Source organism: Carassius carassius, chromosome 31, assembly GCF_963082965.1.
Source record: "Carassius carassius chromosome 31, fCarCar2.1, whole genome shotgun sequence".
In the NCBI taxonomy this organism is placed as follows: Eukaryota; Metazoa; Chordata; class Actinopteri; order Cypriniformes; family Cyprinidae; genus Carassius; species Carassius carassius.
The window spans coordinates 13403463-13428456 of NC_081785.1; the positions used below are offsets into that span (position 1 = coordinate 13403463).

At 39.1% G+C, this 24994-nt stretch overlaps 1 protein-coding gene across 2 annotated transcripts in view; it reads left to right on the top strand.

Annotated features, from left to right (window-relative positions):
• LOC132111588 (MAM domain-containing glycosylphosphatidylinositol anchor protein 2-like) overlaps positions 1 to 24994 on the top strand; it is a 178674-nt gene that overhangs the window by 122935 nt on the left and 30745 nt on the right. For both annotated transcript variants that reach the window (XM_059519025.1, XM_059519026.1), the window contains exons 9-10: positions 12812 to 13081; positions 21382 to 21530. In XM_059519025.1, coding sequence (XP_059375008.1) covers positions 12812 to 13081; positions 21382 to 21530 — 419 coding nt within the window. The remainder of the gene's footprint in view (positions 1 to 12811; positions 13082 to 21381; positions 21531 to 24994) is intronic.

The window sequence follows — 24994 nt, forward strand, 5'->3', positions numbered from 1 at the left end:
TTCCTATTTTTTTCATCAGCATTTAATCAGTATAATATCATTTCTGGACAGAATTAAATGCTGAACAGTTGAAGCTCATTTCTGAACAATAGATGTATCAAGACTATTATTTGGTTTGATCTATCTATCTATCTGTCTATCTATCTGTTACTCAGAGCTGCTCTATGGACTGTAAACACCATATTTAAAGCAATGATAAATGTATTAATTATTTTTTAGATAGATAGATAGATGTGAAAATACATAATTTAATATAAGATGTAACGCAGACAAAGTGAACTCAGACAAAGTGCAGGCAGATCTAATATAGAGTGGGAGCTTGTTCCACAGTGATGGGCCGGCCACTTCAAAGGCTCGTTTACCCCTCGATTTTTAGCCTGTGTCCTGACATTTTATCCTACCCGTCAGATTTTCCTCCCCGGGTTTACTGCGCATGCGCACATCAATATCGCGTCCTTTTTCTCATGCTAAACAATGATATTTAATGTATCTGCATTACTGTAAGGGTAGGTTTAGGGTTGGGGTAGGTTTAGACTTTAATAAAAACGCAATCTAAATGGTAGAAAATAATATTTATTGTTGGTTTCCTGTAGCTGTATCCCTTCTAGCTACAACCGTGAATATAACACATAATTACTGTATTTGCAGTATTGTAAGGGTAGGTTTAGGGTTGTGGTAGGTGTAGATGTTAATAAACCATAACTTTACAGTAGCATTTTTCGTTGTCGAATTGTACTACCCACCAGTGATGCGCGGGTTGAACCAAAATGAGCGGGTGCCTGTGGTCACCCGCGGCTGCCCGCGGTTACGAGTCATCCAAAACATTTTTTATTGATAGTCGGGTCGCGGTCGGTCGGGTCCTTTGAAATAAAATTTATATAGTACTAGACACAGTTTTGAAATACATAGGCCTACACTTTATTGGCTGAATAACTGGCATGAAGATGACGCACAAGCTCAGTCTGCACGTAAAGATGGAGGTGGCAAAGAAGACTGCATGGGGAGCAACAGCGCTGTTTTTGGTAAAACATGATTTTGATGACTTCATTAAGTTTTCTTTTATAGAAAACTATTTTTAAAAGATTTTCGTTTTGTATAAATTATATCTTAATTTTGATCAATGTTTTATCAATCAGTTGCCCGTATATTTAATAAATAAGAAGCAAATATATAGCCTAGCAGACAATGTAATAAGGCGCCGGCAGGATCACTTGCATTGCATGTGAACTAAACTGCGTGTGCCTCAGATTTCAGAAATATAGGCTATATATTACAGAAAGCTTGAAATGTCTTCTTTTAAACGAAAATATTCAAACCAAAATAAACGGGCTACTCTCTGATGATGTAATCCATATGAAATGTGCATTTCTCTCTGGCGTTCATGGCGAGTCTGCATCGTCAACTTCATCGTTGCAGCGACACAGAAAACATCAGTTTATTACTAAACAATTAAATGACTCCTTGCATATTTTCGAACCAGCAGGCCATTCTGGGTTGAGCGAGAACCCACGGAATGAGCGGAGTGTAATATTCAGAAATGCGCTCTCCGCTCACGAGCTTTGATCGGAACAAACCCGAGCCTCGATGTCTGCTGACCTTGCAGAAACATACAAATAGACATAGCCAGACTAGACTATTTTAGTACAAATTATGAGCTTACTGACTATTTTTTTTATAATTTGTATTTTGTATTTGTATTTGTATTTATTAGTTCACCCACACATAATATCAGAACAAATGGCATAATTCAGATAGCACATATATTCATGTGTGAATCAGGTCTCCCAAAGAAGCTATCCAAGCTTATAATAGGGAGCCTGAGGACATATTGACATACCAGTTATACATTAAAAACAAATAAGTAAGCTGAACAAAAAGAAAAACACACACAAAAAAAAAATTCTTGACAAAATTATAATAGTATATTAATTTTTTATTTTTTTTGCCTAGTTAGTTTTGCCTACGTTCCTATGACCCAATGACGCTACGATGAGCATTTACTGCTTTTTAATTTTTAGTTTAATAGTTTAGTTTAGTTTAATAGTTTAATAACTTTTAGTTATTAATACATTGACCCGCGCATCACTGCTACCCACTGTTTTTTAGTGAGAGGTAGGAAAATCTGACAGCGTAGGACAAATCGACAGAAAACCGGGTTGTGGGAATCTGAAGGAGGAGCTTATCTTTGGATCTAAGACCTCTAGGGGTGGCTTAGTGGTTAGAGAGTTTGACTCCTAACCCTAAGGTTGTAGGTTTGAATCTCGGGGCAGCAATACCATGACTGAGGTGCCCTTGAGCAAGGCACTGAACCCCCAGCTGCTCCCCGTGCGCCGCAGCATAAATGGCTGCCCACTGCTCCGGGTGTGTGTTCACAGTGTGTGTGTTCACTTCTGTGTGTGTGCACTTTGGATAGGTTAAATGCAGAGCATGAATTCTGAGTATGTGCTGAATGTCATGTCACTCGTGGGATGGTAGGGGTGAAGTAGATCAGACAAATAAGAAGGTGCTAAATCATTTAATGATTTAAAAACCAGTAATAGAATTTTAAAATCAATTCTAAAATTAATCGGAAGCTAGTGAAGGGATCTCAGAAGGGGAGATGATCAGATTTCCTCTTTCCCTTCAAGAATCTCGCGACAGCGTTTTGAACGACCTGTAAGCGTGCCGTTTGGGACTTAGATATACCAAAGTAAAGGGAATTGCAATAGTCCAGGAGGGAGGTAATAAGAGCATGGATAGCAGTCTCCATTAAGCGCTTAGGAAGAAAAGATTTGATTTTTGATAAAGAGCGAAGAGAGAAGAAGCTGGACCCAATGACTGCGCTTATCTGCTTGTCGAATTTGAGGCACCTATCTACCACCACACCTAGATTCCGCAATTGGGGAGAGATTAACTGATTTAGAGATTCAAGGTCAAGGTGATTTCTTGGCCTGGATTCTGATCTTTAAATGAAAATGAGAATGGTAGCTTTAGCAACATTAGCCTTACAGAGAGCAAAGAAGCTCTTTTATAAAACAAAATATGATTTGTGATGCTTACTTTGTCTGGAGTCTGGACATTTTCGCACAAAGCGTAGGTATCGCTCCTGCTTTCAGAAGCAATCTTTGCACAGCTCCCGCACTAAACTGACCCTCATTTGTGAGCAGTCTGGTGTAAAATGTTAGCACAAACGTACAGGACTTTTTTTCCTTGACATTTCCTTCGAAAATGAAATGTAACCACCATGTCCTCAGCAGTCTATGGAGACTCCTATGTTCGTTGGTGTATCCCAACACACACTTTAAATAGCTCTTTGGCGCTGACATTGTATCTCCAGCTGCTACATCAAGAGAACATAAATGGCAGACCGATGCTTCTCACTCGGGGCTTTGTATAGGGCAGAGAGCATCAAAAACAGGCGGGACTTTCACCAAATATGTTTTCTGGAACTGCTCGTGTGGAGAGACTGTTTATGATTTTTTGGGATTATGAGTGAGTAGATTTTTACCATTATAGGCTGGTTGTTTTCACACACTGTGGCCACACAGCTGTGTTCACTCACCTTATAAAAGTGATTTTTGCATTCTAGGGCACCTTTAAAAGATTTATATGTCGTGTGACTGCTATTTGAATGTGTCTCCATGATTACATTTCTTTAGTTTAGTGACAGCCATTCAACCTTTCAAAAGCTGCAATATACGTTAGATTAAAGTTTTCATCATAAAGGATGAGTTTGATCTCCATAGAAGTCTCTGTTCATGGCTCTGATTTTAACAAGACGACCCCAGCATCATCCTTTCCGCATACATAGCTCTCAGCCTTCTGTTAGCATTCGGTTTAATTGCTCCTCAAAAACCACAACTCGCTCCAACGCTCAGGCTGACTGCCACTGACCTTGAAGCTCTGATGGAATGCTAGGTTGAAAATGAACCGCCTGAGGACATCTGAAGAGCAACAGACACGATGATTCTGTGTCCAAGTTTGGAGATGAAATTTTCCTTGCTCATCTGGACTATTGTTGGCTGGTTCAAAGGTGAAGTGTATTATTTATTATTATATTCAAATACTTTCTCACATCTTATTTGCAGAAATAGATATTAGTAATTATTTGTAGATTAATTTCACACTGAAGCAAATCTCAGAGAAAAATATAAGAAATAGAAATTAAGTTTAAACTAAGAAATGCAGTCCCTCTGTGATATATAAAGGTGATATATAAAGTGAAGAGAAATTAAGTAAATTTATTTCTCATCATAATTATTTTTTTGGCCCAATGACCTAATGAATCATGTATCAAAATACACCCATCTTCTCAAAGATGGCATCCAAGTAGTTTGCATCCAAACTAACTGGCCTTTAATATTCCTGATCTCATTCCTCCTCTTGTTTCCCAATAATTATTTTCCCTCATCCCTACTTTCATCCCTTTCAGTAAAAAAAACATTGGCCATGCCAGGACCACTATGAGAACTTCCTCTGTCCACTGTCACTGTGGCAAGGTCAGCTGTAATATGGCTATCCCTTCATACAATCTCTGTATATCTGATGCAATTCAAAGTTCGATGCAATTAAAAATAACAGCATTTTTATGATGGACACAAAAATAACTGGAAGCAGAGGTCTGACATTTTTTTAAAAGTCAGTCAAATATCTAGTGTCCAGACCAAATACAAGTATAACTGGAGTATTTTTTTAAGCACTTGAAACCAATTATCTCCTGTCACTTGTTAAGTGTTGACACGGATGCCCCACCTTCTGTACCACACAACATGGCCAACATTCGCCAGTCAGGGGGTTAATTGAATTCATTTTCAGATCATGTACCAGCGAAAACTACCCATCCATAATTAAGCGCACACTGATCCATGCAAGATGGACAATGATTGCCACAAAACCATTGACTGTGACAGAATTGTAACCTCATCACATACGATTTTTTGCAAGAGGTGAACAGCTACCAGCTGTAAAGGTCAATTGGCACTCTTGTCATTGCTCACATGCATTTGAAGGGGGACTAGACCAAAAAAGGAGAGAAACAATAACAGAAAGGGAGGGAGAAATAGAGAGGGAATCAAGTGAGCTTTTTTTGTCATTTCTTCGGGAGCGGTGTTAATCGAGAGCTGAGTCTATCTAATTAGAATGTGACGTTTTTTTTTACACTACAAGTCTTCTCAGTCTTACAGTGCAGAAAGCCTGGCTTGCAGTTGCAGGAGCTTCTATTTGTAGAATTGTGGGAGGGGGGATTCTTTTTTATCAGAGAGGTGGTGGTGGGACTGTTAATTCTACCATGAGATTAGATTTTGATGATGGATTCTCATATCGTCATGTTAGTTAAGCAGACATGATGAATATGACTGCCGTGCACCTTGGACTTCTAACACCTTGGACTGAAGTAAGATTTAATTGCATCTTAATGTGGCAAGGCTGACTGATTATTAATGATGTAATATATTTTAATGAAGGGATAATTGCAGTTAAACCCTGACAGTAACAACCCACCTTCTCCTCTTCACATTCTCAAAGCTGCAGGGTAAAAGAAGAAACTCCTCGAGAAGATTCTCCTTCACAGCAGCTTTTTCCTCACTGAATCAGAATGAGCGTCATTCACAAAGTTCCACACATCCTCCACCACAGTGATCAGCAATAGTGTCACTAAAACTAGTCAGTCTGCTAGAAAGGTGGAAGCGATTCTATTCTTAATCATGTGGTTTTCAGTAGTGAAACAGTTCTATTTTATAAGTAGCAAGTTGTGTTGCTGCAACATTATTTACAATATTTTAGTAATAAAAACATTTGTGTACGGTATTCTGTGATGGATATTTAGAATCATTGAAGTCACATTATCAGTTAATTTATGTATTTATTTATAATCGGCCACAAAGTGAAAAGTGTTGCTGCAGTTTATTATTTTTGTTTTTACACGAACCTGGCTGCCGTCTAGCTCCTCTTGCTCGAGCAGGGGGATCACTCCCTTGAGGAAAACACAAGGGATTTTTTAGATCTAGCATACCTGAAGCATTACCCAGCTGCCTTTTATTACATAGGACTGAACACCGCCACAAAGGCTAAGCTGTCCAAGTATGGTCCTCAAGGGAGCTTTGACGCATTTGTGGAGTGGGTGCTAGTGAACTGTGGATCGCCTTTTACCATCGGACCAGTGGAGGAAGTTATCAGCGCCACTCCCGACCCAGAGCCCAGCCAACCATTACCCTGCTGCACAGAGCATCTGCCAGAGCCCACCACAGATGGAGAGCCAGAGCCCCCCGCGACAGAGCCAGTGCAAGAGGATATGCCTGAGCCCGATCCTGACGACACATCTGACCAAGTGCGCGAGCCGGCAACAACGAGTGTTGCAGAGGGAGTATTATTGGAGATCGATGGCTTGGAGGGAAGCCCCGCCCACACTCCCGCTACTGAGGGTGAGCTGCAGCTGGCTTCTGGAAACTATATAGAGGAACTGATGGACATCTTTGATGTAGATTTAATTGACTAGTTTGGGGAGGGAATACCCAATTCTCCTGAGTTTCCTATGTCTACTGAGTTCCCACCAAGCTTCCCTCTGACACCTTTTCTTCAAAAACCAGCCAGTTCCTCAGCCCTGTCTCTGCTGGTTCCTGTAAGTCGCTCAGCTCATCCTCAGTCAGCACTATTAGGATGCTCTGATTCGTCTCGGGCCTTCCAGTCTCTAGCTCAGGGGTGGGGAACGTTGATCCTGGAGGGCCTGTGTCCCTGCAGAGTTTAGCTCCAACCCTGAAAAAAAACCTACCTGTATTCTGAAGACCTTGATTAGCTTGTTCAGGTGTGTTTGATTAGAATTGGAGCTAAACTCTGCAGGGACACAGGCCCTCCAGGATCAACGTTCCCCACCCCTGCTCTAGCTCTTCCTAGGCGTGAGGATCCCCTGTCTCTACCTCCAGCCTTCGAGTCCCGGACTCCACCTCGGTCCTTGGTACCTTGGCTCCTTGCTTTTATGTCTCCACCATGGCCCGTCATCCCACTGGCTCCACCGGGCTCCCTTGTCCCTCTGGATCTGCCTTGGTCAGTTGTCGACCTTCCTTTGCTACGGGATTCCACTCATCCAGCTTCACCTCATCCCTCCATCCCTTCTGGCTCCTCCTTCCCTTCAGCTCCACCGTTGTCCTCAGTCGATCCGGCTCCGCCACTGTCTTCCAGGTCCCCGTCTCCACCTTGTTCCTGCTATGTTTAATTCTGTTGCCCGAGTTTCCTATTAGTCCTGATTTGTTGCTATGGTTACTTATGATTTGCAACTGTTTCTCATTTATTAGTCTCCTTATTTATACTTCCTGTTTTGTTCAGTCATAGCTTGTTATTTGCACTACCATTGTGTGCGCTACGTTTGCTCCTGCACTTCTCCTGTCTGTATTTCTTTTGGATTTATAATAAATGTTTGGAAAATACTCCTTCGTTGTGCCCTTTAATTAGCACGACATGTTACACTTTAAAACTGTGATTTTTTTCAAGAATCTTTGATGAATGGAAAGAGCATTTATTAAAAAAATAGTATTTGTTTGAAATCATATATGTGTGACACATAAATCTATTTTACTGTCACCTTTGATAATTTTTTTTTTTTTTTTGCAGAATAAAAGTATTAATTTCTTTCTAAATAAATAAATGAGTACAACTTGCTGAGCCCAAACTTTTGAACACTAGTGTATACGTAATATACTGCATAATGTACTGCAATTTTTTAAATGTCTTTCCCAACTCTGCATGTTTATTTATTAATCAGTTTGACTAATTTGATTACATTTTCTGCTACAAATAAGTATAGTATTCTCAACATTTTACCATGTTTAAATCCATTTAGATTATTGTTCCTAAAATAAGTGCATACAATGCAATAAAAGCCCACAGATTCCATTTGGGTTCAGCGATAAGTAATTGCAACTTAAACAAGGTTTAAGTAGAACTGATGTAGCCTTTGAGAGACTGCTACAAGAGAGATTTTTTGGACGACAGAAACTTATTCAAAGTGACATAACACTGGGACAGCTCATATGCAAATAGGGATTCTGATGTGGAATATAAGAGCAGTGTTGGTCCTCATTACGAGGGGATGAAATTGGCATCCTGATTAGTGGTGTGGAACTGGGATAAGCGCTGGAGAATAGAAGAATATTCCTCTCCTCGGATGACACAATACCAGTGTTCCATACTCGATGTTCGCTTAGTATTGCATTTGAAAACTGGCTGCCAGCCTAATTAGCAGAGAACTAATTTATTCCCAATAGTACTAATTTATGAAAAAGAGAGTATGCTCATGCAAAAGTCCTGAATGCAATTGAAAGTACTATCACCATTCATGCATCAAGCCCAGCTTTTAGTCCCCTAAGAAATTTACCAAAATAGAACAAAAAACTACATTATTGCTTTAGTTAATACTGGACTGGGTTCTGCAGGGACTTGTTAATGAATAGGTTTTATCATTTTCATCTATACAGAAGCCTTTTGTCATGTTATGTCATGTAATTGCTTGTTACACAACAATTTCTCACACAGGTCAGAAACAAATGTTTTTGTGCTGCTAAACATTCATCTATTTGCAATTAAGAGCCTTAATAATGATGTAGAAACTGATACAAATGATTCAAAAGTTTTTAATAGGAAGTCTATTAAAGAGATAGTTAACCCAAAAATTAAAATTTTATGTTTATCTGCTTACCCCCAGGGCATCCAAAATATAGGCTCGTGATGATACATTGATGTGTAAAGACACAAAACGATCGGTCTGTGCAAGAAACTGAACAGTATTTATGTAAAAAATTTTTACCTCTGATTCACGCAATGTCCATTTGAGAGAGAGGTGGCGGTAATGCACTTATAAGTCTGCGATCTGCCATAATGCAAGACAAAGAATGAGAACGCCTCACGTGCTTGCTGCTGTGAAACGCGTTCACAAGAGTTCTAGCAGTTCGGACATTGCATGAATTGCAGATTCGGACATTCAAATCAGACATTGCTTTTTGATACTCACTTCCAATTTGGCGAAAAAGAAAAAAAGTATTAAATAAAATCTAGACAAACTATACGCTAAATTTATAAACCGTGAAGCTCAATAAAATAATTTGTTGAAATTGAAAATATATTTATTTTCAACATTCATATACCAAACATATTTCAAAATGTATTTCAGGGACATGTTTTGTGGTATAGACAACAAATAAAATCTTTCTTTAAATGTGATGTGAATGTATTTTCTTGGACTGAAATATATGGGAGGCAAATATGTACTTTTAATTGTTTTTCTTTTTTTTTCTATTTTTCTTTTTTTTATAAACAATAAATGTATTGGTAGAACATGTGTATATATGTATATATATGTATATATGTAAATCCATTTTGAAATATTTGAAAGTATTTTTTTAAGTATTTTTTGGCCATAGGTTAAAATATGTTTAAATGTTTTTTGCCATATTGATTGGGCCATATTTGTGTACCCTATATGTTGATTAGATTATAATTATAACAATTATAATAATATTCATTATTAAAATTTTGGTCTCCATTCTGGAATGTATGTAGCACACAATTTTCATCATCCAGCCCATTTATAATGGATAAACTCCATAAATGAAATAAACCTTCATTGTATATCTTTTTTCCCTCATAAATTCACTAGATTAAATGTAAATGGCTTGCAAATTCAATTGATGTAGACTTCAGACATGTTGCAGCTATATATTGCTGAAAAAAACACATAAAGCTTTTACTCAATAACAGCTTGTTACCATGCAGTGAGTCAATATGATACACAGCTGTTATTAAAATGTGTACACATTCAGTGTGCTACAATATTGTGCAATGTACAGTGCATTTATTAGCAATTTGGGAGTGTTCTTAACCTCTTGTTGCAATTTTTCAACAAGTCATTTATCAGTTTTTTTTTCTTTCTACTTGCATACACAATTGATCCCATTTCAGCAAATCTATTTTCCTGTTCTACCCATATTGCTGAAAATCGATTTGCAAATACACACTGTTGCCCGCCGTCACCTGTCTGACAGCGCGATAACCGCCATGACTAGTCTATCAAAGCCTCATCCATTGGCAACATGTCAGCAGGAATTGGTTCAATTTGGGAAACTCAGCCGTGAAATTCAGAATGACAAAATGCGGTGGGTCCGGGCTCGCATCATTGCCTGAATAAAGTCGTTGTAGATACTGAACTGTTGACCTCAGCTGTAAGAGATATTATATTGCACAGAATGTAATCCACACAGCGTGGAGCCTCCACATGTTTGCCATTTGGAGTGGGGAAACAAAGTGAACAAACCACTGTTTTTAGAAAGACTTGCTCTAAATGTCATGATTGCTAAAGCTTGTTCTTGTTATTTCGTAATACATGCTTCAGTCCACTTATTGTCTTTCTTTTTCCTTCTCTCATTCCCTAAAAAAATGATGTTTATTTCAACTCAGAAAGCACAGAGCTTTTTTATATATATAAGAAAATGCTTTTATTATTATTCTTTATTTAAAGTGCCCCTATTATTATGTCATTTAGAATATTACCTTGTGTGTTATGTAGCTGTATGTGAATGTAAACAATCTGCAAATTGGCCGTGAATAACTTAACCCACCCACACTGCTAAAGTGTAGCTTGTTTGTGTGGTTAACATTATGTCAAGAAGATGCTGTGTCCTACGCTGTGAAAGTAACATTTGTTTTATTTTCACATCTGGAAGTTGAGGCTGCAAAGATTTAGTGGTTAAAAATATTTTTTTCCACTGTACCACAGCAGTACAATCCCAATATTTTTTTTGTTCCCATCATTTTACTGAAGACTGCTTCTCTAATCTCACTTGCTCTTGAAAGATGGCTCAGTAAACAGTTTATTTAGACCAGCTGGCTCCACTGTATCACAATATGTTAGTATAATAAATAATAGATTTTATGTTTTCCATCAAGTGTAAAAAATACAGAACTATGGCAATGGCCATATTGTTTCTGACATGCGCTCTACATGGTAAACCAATTACAACAGACTGGGTCATCTGACCAATCAGAGCAGAGTAGGCTCACGGAAAGGAGAGTTTTAGAGAGTGAATCTCAGAACGGCTCTGAACTAATCGTTTGAGAATTGTTGGAAAATGATATTAAATGCATATTTTGAGAAAACGAAAGCATTTTTTGATCTTCCATGCATGTAAACCTATTTTAGGAGAATCCCTAAACAATATTTGGAACCTTAAAATAGCTTAATAAGTGCATTTTAATTAATTTGTCATTACAATTAAAAAATTAGCTTGTATAAAAAGTTTAACTTACAATTTTCTGACAATTTGGTATGTTTTTTTTTTTCTCTGAAAAGCACAACTAAATAAGCTTGTCTAAAATCTAATTATCTTGACCATCAGTAGGATTTCTTTTGTTTTACTGGAAGCAAAAACATCTGACAAGGAACAATTTCAACTTATTTATTTGTAGACATAACATTTTTTTTATAATTGGTCCAGACAACAAGAACATTTTTTATTGGCTTTATTGGCTTCCAACTAATCAGAAATTTGAATTAATTAGTATAACTGCAGATTCAACTAAAAAACGCAAGTTGAAACAACTGTATCACACCAAAAAAAATTAAGTTAACAATAAATTTAAGGCAGCGGGGTAACTATTTTTTTTAATAGTGTGTATACCATTCAGTAATGTATTATGTGTTTAAAAATCCATGTAAAGTGCATGCCTCATTTTTACATACAATACTAGTTTGGACATGCTTATTCATTGTTACTACTATTTTCTGCACATCAATTCAGCAAACTGTGTTCAGATCAGATCTCATTTCTCTACCAACTTCATGACTCAGAATAATCTAGACCACCTTTCCAACAGCCTTGCCCATATGCTTTTCCTTCACTCTCCGATTCACTGTCCTCATCAAAAAAAAAAGCAATAAAATGCTAAAGTGCACTAGTAGACTTTGTCTACTAAATTCATTTCAGTGTCTTTAAAATTCTAAGAAGCAGAGATTCGATCTTTGTCTGGTACAGTAAGTTTACTTTCCTTTTTGATTTCCATCACTTTTAGACAGGGAAAAATGTGTGCTGTTCTATATGAGTTTGGGAAATTGGACTGAGATGAGCACGCTGCAAATGATTGCCACTGTGGGTTTGAGATGAAGGGGTACTTTGTGTAGCACACAGTAAAGTGTGAATAGTCTGAATTACTGGACCGCATCTCTGTATTGCCTCTACTGTTCTATTAATCTACTGAAGACATCCTCGATAACCATACAGATGATAAAATTTCAAGAAAAATGGTCAAATTCATTATTTTGGGAAGACCAGGGCCATAGCAATCATTATGAAAGACATTTTCATTCATAAACCCTGCAATTAAAAAATGTCCAAATTATAAATACTTATTGGAGCCTACACAGAGGTGGTGTAGTATGTACTGTATGTGATGGAGAAGTAAAAGCAGAATGTGTGAATTCTGTGCATCAAACGCTTTCTGTAAGAGTGCATGTCTCTCAGCGGACATTAATAGAAGTGCTGTGCACTACACGCGTTGGCTCGCAACACCATGAATAACTGATTCATGACAGGTCACCGTCTTATGAGTGAATGAGATAGCAATTTTTCATTTTTTTTGCTGCTGTTTTGCTGCTTCACTATGAGTATAAAACTTTCAAATTCATCTGTGATGTCTGTCTGTTTTTGCGGTTTTTGAAAAGTCTTTGAAAGACTTTTAACACTGTTTTATTTCTCATCTCTCCAAATTACCAGGTTTGTCATTTGTATTGGTTTTATTGATTCCGGTGTAAATATGTGATTTGTGTCTGATGGGAATGTGCGTCCTTTTTCAGATCCTCCGACGGTGGAGCCGGTGTATACAGAGATCAGGCAAGGTCTGGGCCGGCCATTTTCACTGAGCTGCAGGTTCTTACGTGCCCACCCCTCAAAAGTACTAGATTATGAATGGAAGCTGGGCACCAGACTGCTGACAGTGGGCCAGTTGGATTCTCGGGATGAGACGGAATACCACGTAAGGGCCCTCAACCGCGAGGGTTACGGCGCGTACACTTGTGACATCAAAAACGAAGCAGGAGCTGGCCGATGTACTTTCCTTGTCACAGGTAAGACAATTAAAATTAATATTATCAGGGTCTTTTAGAAGTAATTTTTTTTTGACAAGCTAGTCATATCTTATCACACAAAATGGTGCAGAATACTGTACATAAGTGTAAGAATTGGGTCGCATCCTCTTGTTTTTTCAAAGGTCACGTTTTTCGTGTTTTTTTGAAGCTTTGATTGTGTTTACAGTGTGCAATATAACATATGTTCATGTTTCGCGTGTAAAAAAACAGTATATTTCTTATATAACTTATCTGTATACCGCTGTTTTCACTGTCATAAAAACGGGCTGATGACTTCCTTGTTCTATGAAGTCCCTCCTTCAGAAAAATGTAACGAGTTCTGATTGTGCCAGCGGTTCCTGTGTTGTGATTCGACACCAGCTTAGCGCACGCTGCCCTCCTGGAAACGCGATTGGGCTAGTTTTGGACAAGTTTTGAGAAGCAAGTGGGCAGGATTTATTTTGAAAACCTGGCAATCCTGATCTGAACCCACATGCTGGAGATGTACTTCTAATCACAGAACGCCTTTACTGACGAGATGCGCATAAAAATCGCATTCGATTTTTTGCACAGCCCTACCATCTAGTTAACATAGCTAAACAGCGTTGCCCTTTGTGTAATAAGTTAAAGAAACTGTTAAACGCACCAACTTAAATAATAAAATACACTTACCGGTTGTGGTCCATAAACAACGCCTTCTCCAGACAAAGAGGGAACTGCTCCATCTTTCAAGAATAATCTTTGTGCGAATCTGGCATTAAACTGATTGAGATTGAGGAAGCTGTCCTCAGCAAAATGTCCTGCACATAGTTTTACATGTGGATTATAATTTTCGGGAACCGAGTTAAACATAAATTGTAACCATTGATCTCTAAGTACAGCGTCCCTGGGAAGGCCAAACTAAGATGATTTTACTCCGAGATGAAAATAACAGCGTTTCGATGACATGACGACAAACGCAGCTCTTCCTCTTCTCTGTCGGAGCGCAACAAGACCATGCCCCCTTTTGTGTATTCTTGTGGGCGAAGGTTAGTCAAAAAACTGTTCTAGTGATGTCATTACTGCAGGAAGTAGAGGGATGTAGTCCAAACTGGTCATTTGATGTAGGCGAATTCTGTTAAATAAAATATCTCGCTTGGCATTGAACTTTGAGCTTTAGAATTGTACAGATATTATTTATACTCTAACAACAACATTACACACTAACTAAAGTTTGAAACATGGAATTACGAAGAACTAAATGGAATGTCACATTGAATCATGTGCTGGATATCATCATTGCTGTGATATTTAGAGCAAGGGCATTTTCCCCTCATGTGCTCAATGCTTAATTGTACATCAAAACATTTTGGTTCTATGTTGGGTCGCCATTTGATGTGCAATGTGCTGAAACAGATCTGGTTGAGAATCACCATTTTACAGTATATTGGTTCCTGATAAACTGTAAAATTGTGTTTCTCAACCAGATCTGTTTCAGCACATTGCACATCAAATGTAGCCTGGTAATACCAAACTCTGCTACTTCGCTTTGCTTCGTAGACAGAGTCTGGAAGGGCGTAATTGACAAGCGTTTTCTTTCTTGTGGGGGCAACTTGTCTGAAGTTTAAAATCATTGGTTACCCATAAGACAATCACATAACGTTTGGTTATGACGTGTGTTATTATAGGGCAACAACTTCACCTTCATTCAAAATGTGAAATGGGGCTTCAGTTGGCAAATGGCGGGGATATTCTCCACAACAGAGTGAAAAGCATTCCCGTGTCTCCATGTCCGTTTTTGATTTCCCTAACCTAAACTACAATCCTAAATTCGGCGCTTAGCATCTACGTCACGGCTCTCAGCCCGCACTCTGTTCATTGGTCAGGCTACATCAAATGGCGACCCAACATAGAACCAAAATGTTTTAATGTACAATTAAGCATCAAGCACATGAGGGAAAAAATGCCCTTGCTCTGAGTTGGTTCCTGATTCAAAATTGTTCATTGTAGGCAAGTGAAACTCATGACAGATTTTTGTTCTACAATCACATTTAATGATATAGAAACATTACTAAAGCACCCTGTTATTTTTTTAACTGTCCATTAAGCAGATGTTGATTTTGTCCTGCAAATATTTTCTTGTTTATGCATATTTCACATTATATGTTCAGTCATTAATAAAACGTAATGCTAATCTCATTGCTTAACAAACGCTTAACAGTGGAGTAAATTAAACTGTGCCGATACATTACCAGCATTAGACACTTCACTAGTGATTCAAAAGCCACACTTGCTTTTCCTTCAAGTTTTGGCACAGATAAATTCAGTCTACCATGTCACCTGGAATTTGGTTCAAATGGTGGAGCAGTTTCTCTTTGATTTCGTGCCACCACAAAAGTAGCCTGATCTCATGCCTGCTACTGCACCAGACACCCGTGTTTAGAAATGGGAACTGCTAGCTTGTGTTTTTGCCCTCTCTGCTGTTGAATATTCATGGCTGAAATCCCAGCTGGTTGATGAGGCATCCTGGACCAGAGGAGGATGTAGGAGAGAGAGAGAGATGAGCTACCTACTTTCTGATGCATAGGTTATTCTTGGAGATGTTCACCCCTAATCATTTAATTTGCATTGACAATTTCCTGCTCTGTTCAGCAGGCATAAAAGAGGATTATATCACTCATATCCACTCTCCTTGTATCCGCATCTCTCTCTCTCTCTCATTCTCTCTCTCTCTTCTCAGTGCACTTCTGTAGGACATGCTGAAGGCCATTGTTTTGCACAAACCATGCATCTATGATGAGCCTCTGCTCGCTGTGATGCAGGAACATGCTGCACGAGCTTGAAGCTCTCATTTATCGTTGTCATTATATGGGTTTTTAAATGTCTGGGCGTTAAAAGAGCACAAGCCAGAAAATCCCACATTGAGGCTGTTTTATTGGAGGTTAAGCTCCCCTGATGTTGTAATGTAAAGGAAACCTTTCAGGTTCAAGCAAATTAAGGCAAAGCCACCGAATGTCACACGGCCACAGGGTTTTGCATGACGATTGAACAAATGGCCAATACATCAAGTTGACATTTCACTTTTTTAGAGCAATGTGCACAACTGTTTGAAGATAAAGCTTGCATTTTCTCTGTCTCAGCATTCACCTCAGATGTACGCAGCACTGGGCAATGTAAACCCACCAAGGGTTACCAATTAATATAGCAGAAAGTTCTAGAAGTCCTGCAGGAGCATCATGCACCTATTTTCTGAAAGGGCACCAGTGTTGTGCTTTTGAAAAGTAGTGTATCTTTTTATTCAATAAAAACTGGGCTGTCAAGAGATTCACATAACCATATTAATAATTGATTAATTTAACATTTTTATCTGAGTTAATGTGTTAACACATGTACCTTTTTTAAGAAAATAATAAAAAAAGTGTAAAAGACAAGGTTCAACAGCTTTGATTATACATATAGTACAATATAATTATATATGAAAAAATCTAAAATAGTCAGATTCTGCACTCTTGCACTCTTTTTACTTTCTACACAGATACAGTATATAGAAATTCATCAAAAAGATTTGATGAATTATTTGTCTTTATATATTAAAATGAATACAATTTATGGATTTATCCTCACTGGGCGAATTTGCTTTGCCTGATGTGTATTCATTTTACTCTCTGTGTGAATAGAATAGAACAATTGCAGATGATTAATTTAGCTTTTTCATTTAACAATTTCATTAACAAACCAAACAAAGAGTGATCATGGACTTTTATTGTATATAAAAAAGCAGCTTTGACATTTTGAATAACAACTTTAGTGTTACATAGGGGAAAGTGTAAATGAAGAGTAAAGTCGAATTTGTTAGTTTAATGCAAATGGTTAGTAAACGGTTAAAAAATTTGTCAAAGATATATACAGTATTTTAATATATTTTTTGGAAGAGTTAGTTGAGATGTATGGATTGGATGGTGGTCCAGTGGTTGATGGGTAAGTACTAAGAACTATCCACTGGTTGAGAGGCACATATAAAGGATTCTTGTTCTGAGATTTAGTATGAGCACAGGTCCTTTGTCGTGATAGTGCTGTTATGTGTTTGACAAAATCCAGGGACCAGCTTCAATTCGACAAGTATTCACGTCCCAGCGGTCTCTTGCATGGGCTTTGAAGCTCAAATCTACACAGTAGTGTCTATATACACAAATAAACGCATGTATATCAAGGCTTAGTGGTGGTCAGTGTAAGTTTTAAGGAGCATTGAGGGTATACATTGTATGCCAGTGCAGAAAATGTTTGCATTATCCAAATAAATTGTCTCACCCTACAGTTAGCCTAACCATTATTTTGTTGTTCTTCCTTAATAAGAAAGTGAATGTGTGAAAATGAATATGAATATGTGAAGACAAATTTCATTTCTTCAGTTGTCAGAGGCTGTTTATTAGTCGCATAAGTTATAAGTTTAGTATATATTTAGATACTGAAGTACCTTGATACTAGTTTAGTGCTGAATTTTAGTAATGATCCAACTCTAAATGTAATGAATCAAAGGTTTGCTCTGTGTACATTTCTAATATAGAGCATAGTGGACTTACTCTCAGAAATCTTGGCTGAAAGAGCCTCTGTGATTCTTTTGCCTCTCTAAGTGACAGCTGCAGTACTGTCTTTCTCCATCTTAGGCTGATTTAGAGCCATGTGTTTATGATGCTTCTGCTTTTTCTTTCCACCTTCACTCAAACATTGATTCCTAGAGGAGTCAGATTTATCCCTAAGCCTCATGTAGAGTAAACTCGATGGACCCATTAGCATTGGCTCTAGCGTTTTCCCTCTTAATAAGCTGGGGATAAAATAAGTGCTGGTGATAGCCTTTATCCCTGACCTGCAGACATCAGCAAATTTTCCCTACCGCCACCTTTCCTCGCTCTTCTCAAAATAACACCTCCAAGATGTTTCTACAGACTTACACATTTAACATTTTTCTGTCGTGAAGTGAACTTCTGGATGGAGTGGCCTGTCTGACAGAAAGAAGAATCTGTAAGACCGTAAAAAAAAAAAAAAACTAATTCTTTATGGATTTATTCTGCCTTCTAAAACTGGTCATAGAGTCAATTATTTTCTTTTAGAAACAACAAAATGATCTTCATAAACAATATGCTCCAGGATACAGACACATATGCTTTCAACCACTTAACCACATTGTTAGTATTATAATTATCTTTATCTTTTTTTTTTTTACTTTTTGGTTAGATGTATCGTGCTGCCTTTGAAATGTACTATAAAAACAGCTACTTTAGACATAAAAATATAGTTCCCTTTGGGATATCGCTTCGATAGACCAATCTACTTCGAGTGTAAACTAAACGAGCCAATGTACATTGGCATGCAATTATTGCATCCAGCTGCCGCTGATCACAGCGTGAGTATAAGAAGGCAGCAGGTGCAATGCATACCAGCTTTTCGCTGAGGAGCCGAGCTGGAGACCCGGCAGCTCAGCGGCAGTACAGCAACCATGGCGACAGTACCACGCCGGTGACCGATGCAAAATGGGATCCCTACCAAAGCGCCATGGGTGCTGCCCCTTCCAGTGCCCTGTGCGAGCTGCCTGTGCCCCTATTAGGTGTAGGCTGGAGCTCAGAACAAGTAGTTCCACTCACCATTATCAAAGCACTACCCTGTGCGCCTCAGCACTAAAAGACCATTTCCTAAGAGCAAATTCCACCCGTGCGTTTCTGGATGCGGTCGTAACCTGGCACAGGGTGATGGTCATGCTGCACGCTGCGGATCATGTGTCTGGGCGTCAAGCATGCTGAGGTGGCTTTCATGGATGAGTCATGTTCTCACTGCAGGAAGATGACCATCTTGGAGCTGCGAACCAGGCTCCACTACCTTCAGGGGGGCGGAACCACTTCCAGCAGTAGCATGGGCAGTTTGAGGGTTACAGTGGTGACAAACCCCACAGGGAACCAGCCATCTGGGGACCACTCCTCTTGCACCTCCGATCCAGTGGAGCAACCCATGGAACACATTGGGCCCTCTTCAAGGAGCGTACCAGTGGTATCCAGTGGGCCTCTCCCCGACCGGATGTCAATCTCAGCATCGGAGGGAGAGCTATCGGGTGAAGATTGTGATGGTGAACGCACCACTCCCTCTCCCGGAGGAGGACCGGGTGGAGAATATTTTGTTTTGTTTTTTCCCGCTGTTGGCCTCACGGCCGACGGTACCCAAATTCTCGACAAAAGAGCAATTTCCCTTATCTCTGAGTCCCAGGAGGGCACGGAGAGTTGCGGACGGCCAAACACCGGACCTCACTCATCCTCCTCCTTCGCCAGATGGCAGCAGCGGGCAGTTCGAGAGTGTCAACAAAGGCCCTACTCACACACACTCTGCCAACCCGTGGAACCAGGTGAGCCCTGCACCCCACACTCGCATCACACTCAGGCCTGCTCACAAGCCACCCGAGATGGGTCCCTGTGTTCCACCTCGCTGCCCCACTGTGGGTATGGCAGTGGTTCCGCTGGTCCCGCTTGTACGGTTTCTAAGCACCTGGTCAGCGCTACCTAGCCCATCTCGCTGGCTCCTGCGGACCATCAGCCTTGGCTATGCGATTCAGTTCGCCCCGCGTCCCACCAAGTTCAGCGGTATCCGCTTCACTACAGTGAAAGCGTCTGATGCCCCTGTTCTTTGGGAAGAGATCGCAGTCCTACTGGCGAAGGATGCGATAGAGCCGGTCCCTCCAGCCCATAGGAAGACAGGGTTTTACTTCATTGTACCTAAGAAAGGTGGTGGGTTACGACCGATCTTGGATCTGCGAGTTTTGAACTGGGCCCTTCATCGGCTAACGTTCAAGATGTTGATGCAGAAACTCATCATCAGGTGCGTCCGTCCTCGAGATTGGTCTGCAGCGATCGACCTGAAGGACGCGTACTTTCATGCGTCGATCCTTCCGTGCCAAAGACTTTTTCTGCGGTTTGTGTTCGAAGATGAATCCGTGAGAACCATGGAAGGCTGGGTTCCATATTGAGACCTAAGCGGTACTCGTATGTGTATAGTCCACGGTATAGCCTTAGACCCGTGTTTCCCCGGCAGGCCTCTGCCTTCCCGAGAGGGTTTTAATCACCTCAAATTTCCCCATATAAACCTAAACGGATGCTATATGTGTATTTGCTCCCAAGACCTCCTTCGGGAAGGATGGGGCTTCCGCATCGTCCCTGTTCCAAGCAGAACTGGTACGTTTTCCCAGTGTTATCCAATCTCACCCAGTGAGGTAGTGCTTTGATAATGGTGAGTGGAACTACTTGTTCTGAGCCCCGGCCTACACCTAATAGGGGCACAGGCGGCTCGCACAGGGCACTGGAAGGGGCAGCACCCATGGCGCTTTGGTAGGGATCCCATTTTGCATCGGTCACCGACGTGGTCCCGTCGCCATGGTTGCTTTACCGCTGCTGAGCTGCCGGGTCTCCTATATATATGCACCTGCTGCCTTCTTATACTCACGCTGTGATCAGCGGCAGCTGGATGCAATACTTGCATGCCAATGTGCATTGGCTCATTTAGTTTACACTCGAAGTAGATTGGTCTATCGAAGTGATATCCCATTTTGCGTCGGTCACTGACGTGGTGTCTCCGTTCCCTCCTTCAGGGAACGAGGGTTACCATACGTAACTGAGACGTTTCTTTTCATTTCATGAGCTTATGTTGAAAGCATGATTTTTCTGCAAATAATGTAGTTGTTCTTTTTTAATTTCATACTGCAAGTGTTTTTTAGCTTCCTATATTTTTTCATGGGCTTGTCAGCATTTAGCAGATAGAGAGAAGAGCTCTCCTAATTGTTCTGCTTTGTGTCTGTCTCCTTTAATCCTCTGATGGAGTGCTTTTTACATTTTTTTTATCTGTTTTCCACCAGCAATGGTTTGTAAAAGCATCCATAATTTTCTCTAGCATCACTTCAGTGTACCAGACATTTGACCTGTTAGTCTAAACAGGAGACTTTTGTGTTTTTTAATTATCTTTAAATATATACAGCGTAATAACAGTTCGACACTTTTCCATAATTTGAAAAGAATGATCAAGTTTATTTGTTATTTAGCTTTATTTAGACATGATTTCCTTATAAAACAAAACCGTGTAGTTTTCTTTTTGTTGAAAAGATTGATCTGACACCCTAAATTGAGGATATTTGTGATAAAGTATCAAGCTCCATGACTGAGGGAAAGAGAAATCTGCAACTTTTATCTAAAACAAACTACAGAATTCCTCACATCTGGTCATCTGTCTGAATTGTTTGTTTAATATTATGAAATTGAATGTGACTGAAATGTGTATTTGTTTTGTTTCAGGGAAAGCCTATGTTCCCGAGTTCTACTATGATACCTACAGTGCTCAGTGGCAGAACAAACCTCGCGTCTACGGCTTTAAACTCCAGTGGACTCAAATGAATCCCAATACGGTCGACCGTATCATGGCTTATCGACTTGGTATCAAGCAGGTGAGTGAGTCTGTACGTTTACTTATAGATGATGTCAAGTAGTTACCTAGAAAGACGTTTCTTTTCTACTTTTATCAGTGGCTTGTGCCAGATGTATGATGTCATTGATCTGTGGAAAATATGTAAGAGTAAATGACTTAAACTAAGTTTAAAAAGTGCCAAATTCTCTTTGTATTCATGCTGATTTCATATGGTATGCCATTTTAATAGAATTTAATGTCTCTAAAAAGTCATGTCAATGTGTTTTGGTTCAAATGATCTGATAATTATCCCTATGACATCATTTCCTGTTATCAGCAGTATGTCTATTTCTGCATTCTCACACCACATAGTTTTGATTTGGCGATGAAGTGTAATGAATTAAAAATAATATATAAAAATGAAAATAAATTAAATTGAATGAAATTACACTGTAAATTACAAACATGCTAGGACGCATTTAAATATATGAATTGCAGTTTTAAGCTATTTATTTGTATTCATTGTATATTGACTAGAAAGAAAATAATAATAATAAAAAAAAAATAATAAAAAAAACATTGTGTCATTGGCCCATAAATAGTACCAAAACCATCATAACTTAATTTTTAGGATAGTTTTTTCTAAATAAAAGTGCTGAATGTTCTCTTAGCCAGAAGTTATATTTTTAACAGCCACAATCAATGCAAATTAAATATACCTTCTCATCTGTGAAAAAGACTATGGGAGAGAGGCTGTGCTTATGGCAGTATGTAAAAGGTTATAGACTGTTCACATCTCCTTTGTTTTTGTGTAGCCTCCATGCTAATGGTACATTTGGCCTGTGTGCAAAATGGTGTGCATAATTGCTTATGAAGGCAGTGCTAAATTAATATTGATTTATACACAAGTTCATCTGTCAACATCCTACAAATATAGAATAAGTCAAAGAATGTTATTAGGATTCATGAGAGACATTTATGGTTACTGTTGACGTAGTTTATGTCAGTGAAACAGATTTGTTCTATTTATTGAGTCTGGCTAATATTTGACCAAGAGCTTTAACGCTCTCGGATGCACTGTACTCCTCGGTGCGTGTGGTCACGTAGAGCAGTGCGGTTGTCAATTACAAGTCATCATCACACTGTTCTGTCACCCTCTCCTTCACACTTCCTCTGCTCAGCTGGAATGGCAGCGTCCACAGCCATTTATAATGACATCATGTGGGGTGAATTATTCTTTGTCAGAATAGCCTTTGCTAGCGGCTGCCTACTTGTGCTCAAAGTCAATGCAAAGTACATGTTGCAAGTTTTGCCATGCCATATTACTGTTGTTGTTGTTCATTTAGTTTCTCTCTCCCTCTCATTCTCTCTGTCTTTTTGCTGTTTCCATCAAGGTCTCTGCATTGCTTGTGTTCTGGGATTGCATTATTAGTAGTGTTTACTAGTCTGAGCACTCTGCTTTTAATGCTCAAGGGACTGTTGAGCTTGAGATGAATTTTTTTGTTTGCACATGAGCAATATTGGTTCTAGGCAGTTGATGCCAGAGATGTGCATGTTTTTAATGACATCATTTTAGTTTAGGGAAAGTGCATCTGACAATAAACCTTTGGCCATCATTTACTCACCCTAATGTTGCTGCAAATTAGTATTAATTTTATTAACGTCAATTTTGTCAATGTTGAAAACAGTTGTGCTGCTGCTTAATATTTTTGTAGAAATCATGATGCATTTTTTCGGGATTTTGTAAATATCTTAACTGATCTATTTAATCCATTCTTAATGCTGACTAAAAGCTTTCCTTAAAAAAAATCTTACAGGCCCCAAACTTTTGAATGGTAGTGTATCTCACGTAGGTTTTGTAACTAGTCACTATTTACTTTATTCTTTTTTCTTTCTTTTCTTTCTTTTTTTTACTTTTGATTTTCTTTCTCATTTTAAAGGGCCCTGTTTATAAATTATTTTACTATAACTAAAATATTCCATGTATTCTTTCTATTTGTATTGGGTCATTAAGGCAACATGTTAAATAATTATTAAAAGAATCAGTAAAATGATGTTTAAAGTGGTCGTAGATGCAAAAAGCATGTCAAACTGCAGCATGCCAACTGCATGTGTCCTCTGGAGTGTAATAATCTATTTGATGGACCTGAAGAATCAAAAAATAATCAAATTCATGCCTCCCCTAATGTCTGTGTAACGTAGCTGTAGATGTCCATTAGTTTTGCTAATAAATAATTTGATGCATTTAGCAAAAAGCTGTCTTTCAAAAGATGCACAGGCTTGAAAGAATAAGCGTGATCATTATTTCCCAGCATCTGTCACATTTCATATTTACCTTTATTAGCAGAAAGCATTTAATTCATTAACTCTAAAAGAGAAATAACAGCATGTGTGTCATTTGCACTATAGAGAGGACGCCTTGTACTCTCCTTGATGACTTCCCAACTGAAAGCACACCTGGCACTGCAAAGAGAAAGAGTGAGAGAGAGAGAGAGTCAAAAACAAGAGAAGGGCCAGAAAACTAATTAACAGCTGTGTCCTGTGGGACAAAGCTGCTGTAATAAGATAAGCTTTACAGGAGAAATCAAGGATGGGACCCTAGCGAACAGAGGTTAGCTGTGTGCAGTGATTGCGGGGGTGTCCTTTCTGTGCTTTCCTGTGTCTGCTTGCACGTGTGGGTGAGAAGCTGTGTTTTGTGCCTGCAGTGGGTGGTGATTGACTCATCTGTTCTGATCATGATGGAGGAGTCTGGCCTCTTCGCTAACTCCTTATATTCTCTCTCTACACGGCCTCTGCACATCCTTTTTTGTTCGCCAACTGTTGTTCTGCAGTTTATTTGTTCTGTTTAACATGCCGCTTTTCCCCTATGTGCTCATCCATCATGTTGTCTCGTCTGGTCACCTGTCGACGCGAGCGCCGCTCAATGCTCTGTGGGCTCATCGCCGCTTTGGCTAGTGACATTTCCAGGACGCGATGGGCATGGAAAGTCTTAGCCTGACAATCCTAAATGAGAGGGTTTGGAGGGCACGCATGCTAATGGAGACACTGCCAGCCAAGCATATTAGGCAGCACTTCAGTGCCTAACCTTGGGACGGGGAATTTCACTGCGGGGGTCTTGCGTGTTTATGTATCCCCTGGGAAAGAGATTGCTTACCCTTGCTTTTTATAGCTTTCACATACTATATTAACACTCTCTGAGGCTGTGAATGTGGACAAAGTAATAAAAGTGATTTTGAATATATATATATATATATATATATATATATATATGTATATATATATGTATATAATTATTTTTTTTTATTTATTTATTTTTATGCCATTTCTAGTAAAAACAATTTTGAACGGTGTAACCTGCGACTGGGATTCTTAAACGTGCGTTGTTTAATGCAAGGTTTGGTGGATAACTGACTTTCAGACTGATTGCGTATTATTTCCTTTCATACTGTGCCAAATGAAGAAATTCAATAAGAAGTCAAGCTTTGTTTAAACCTGGTATAAAGA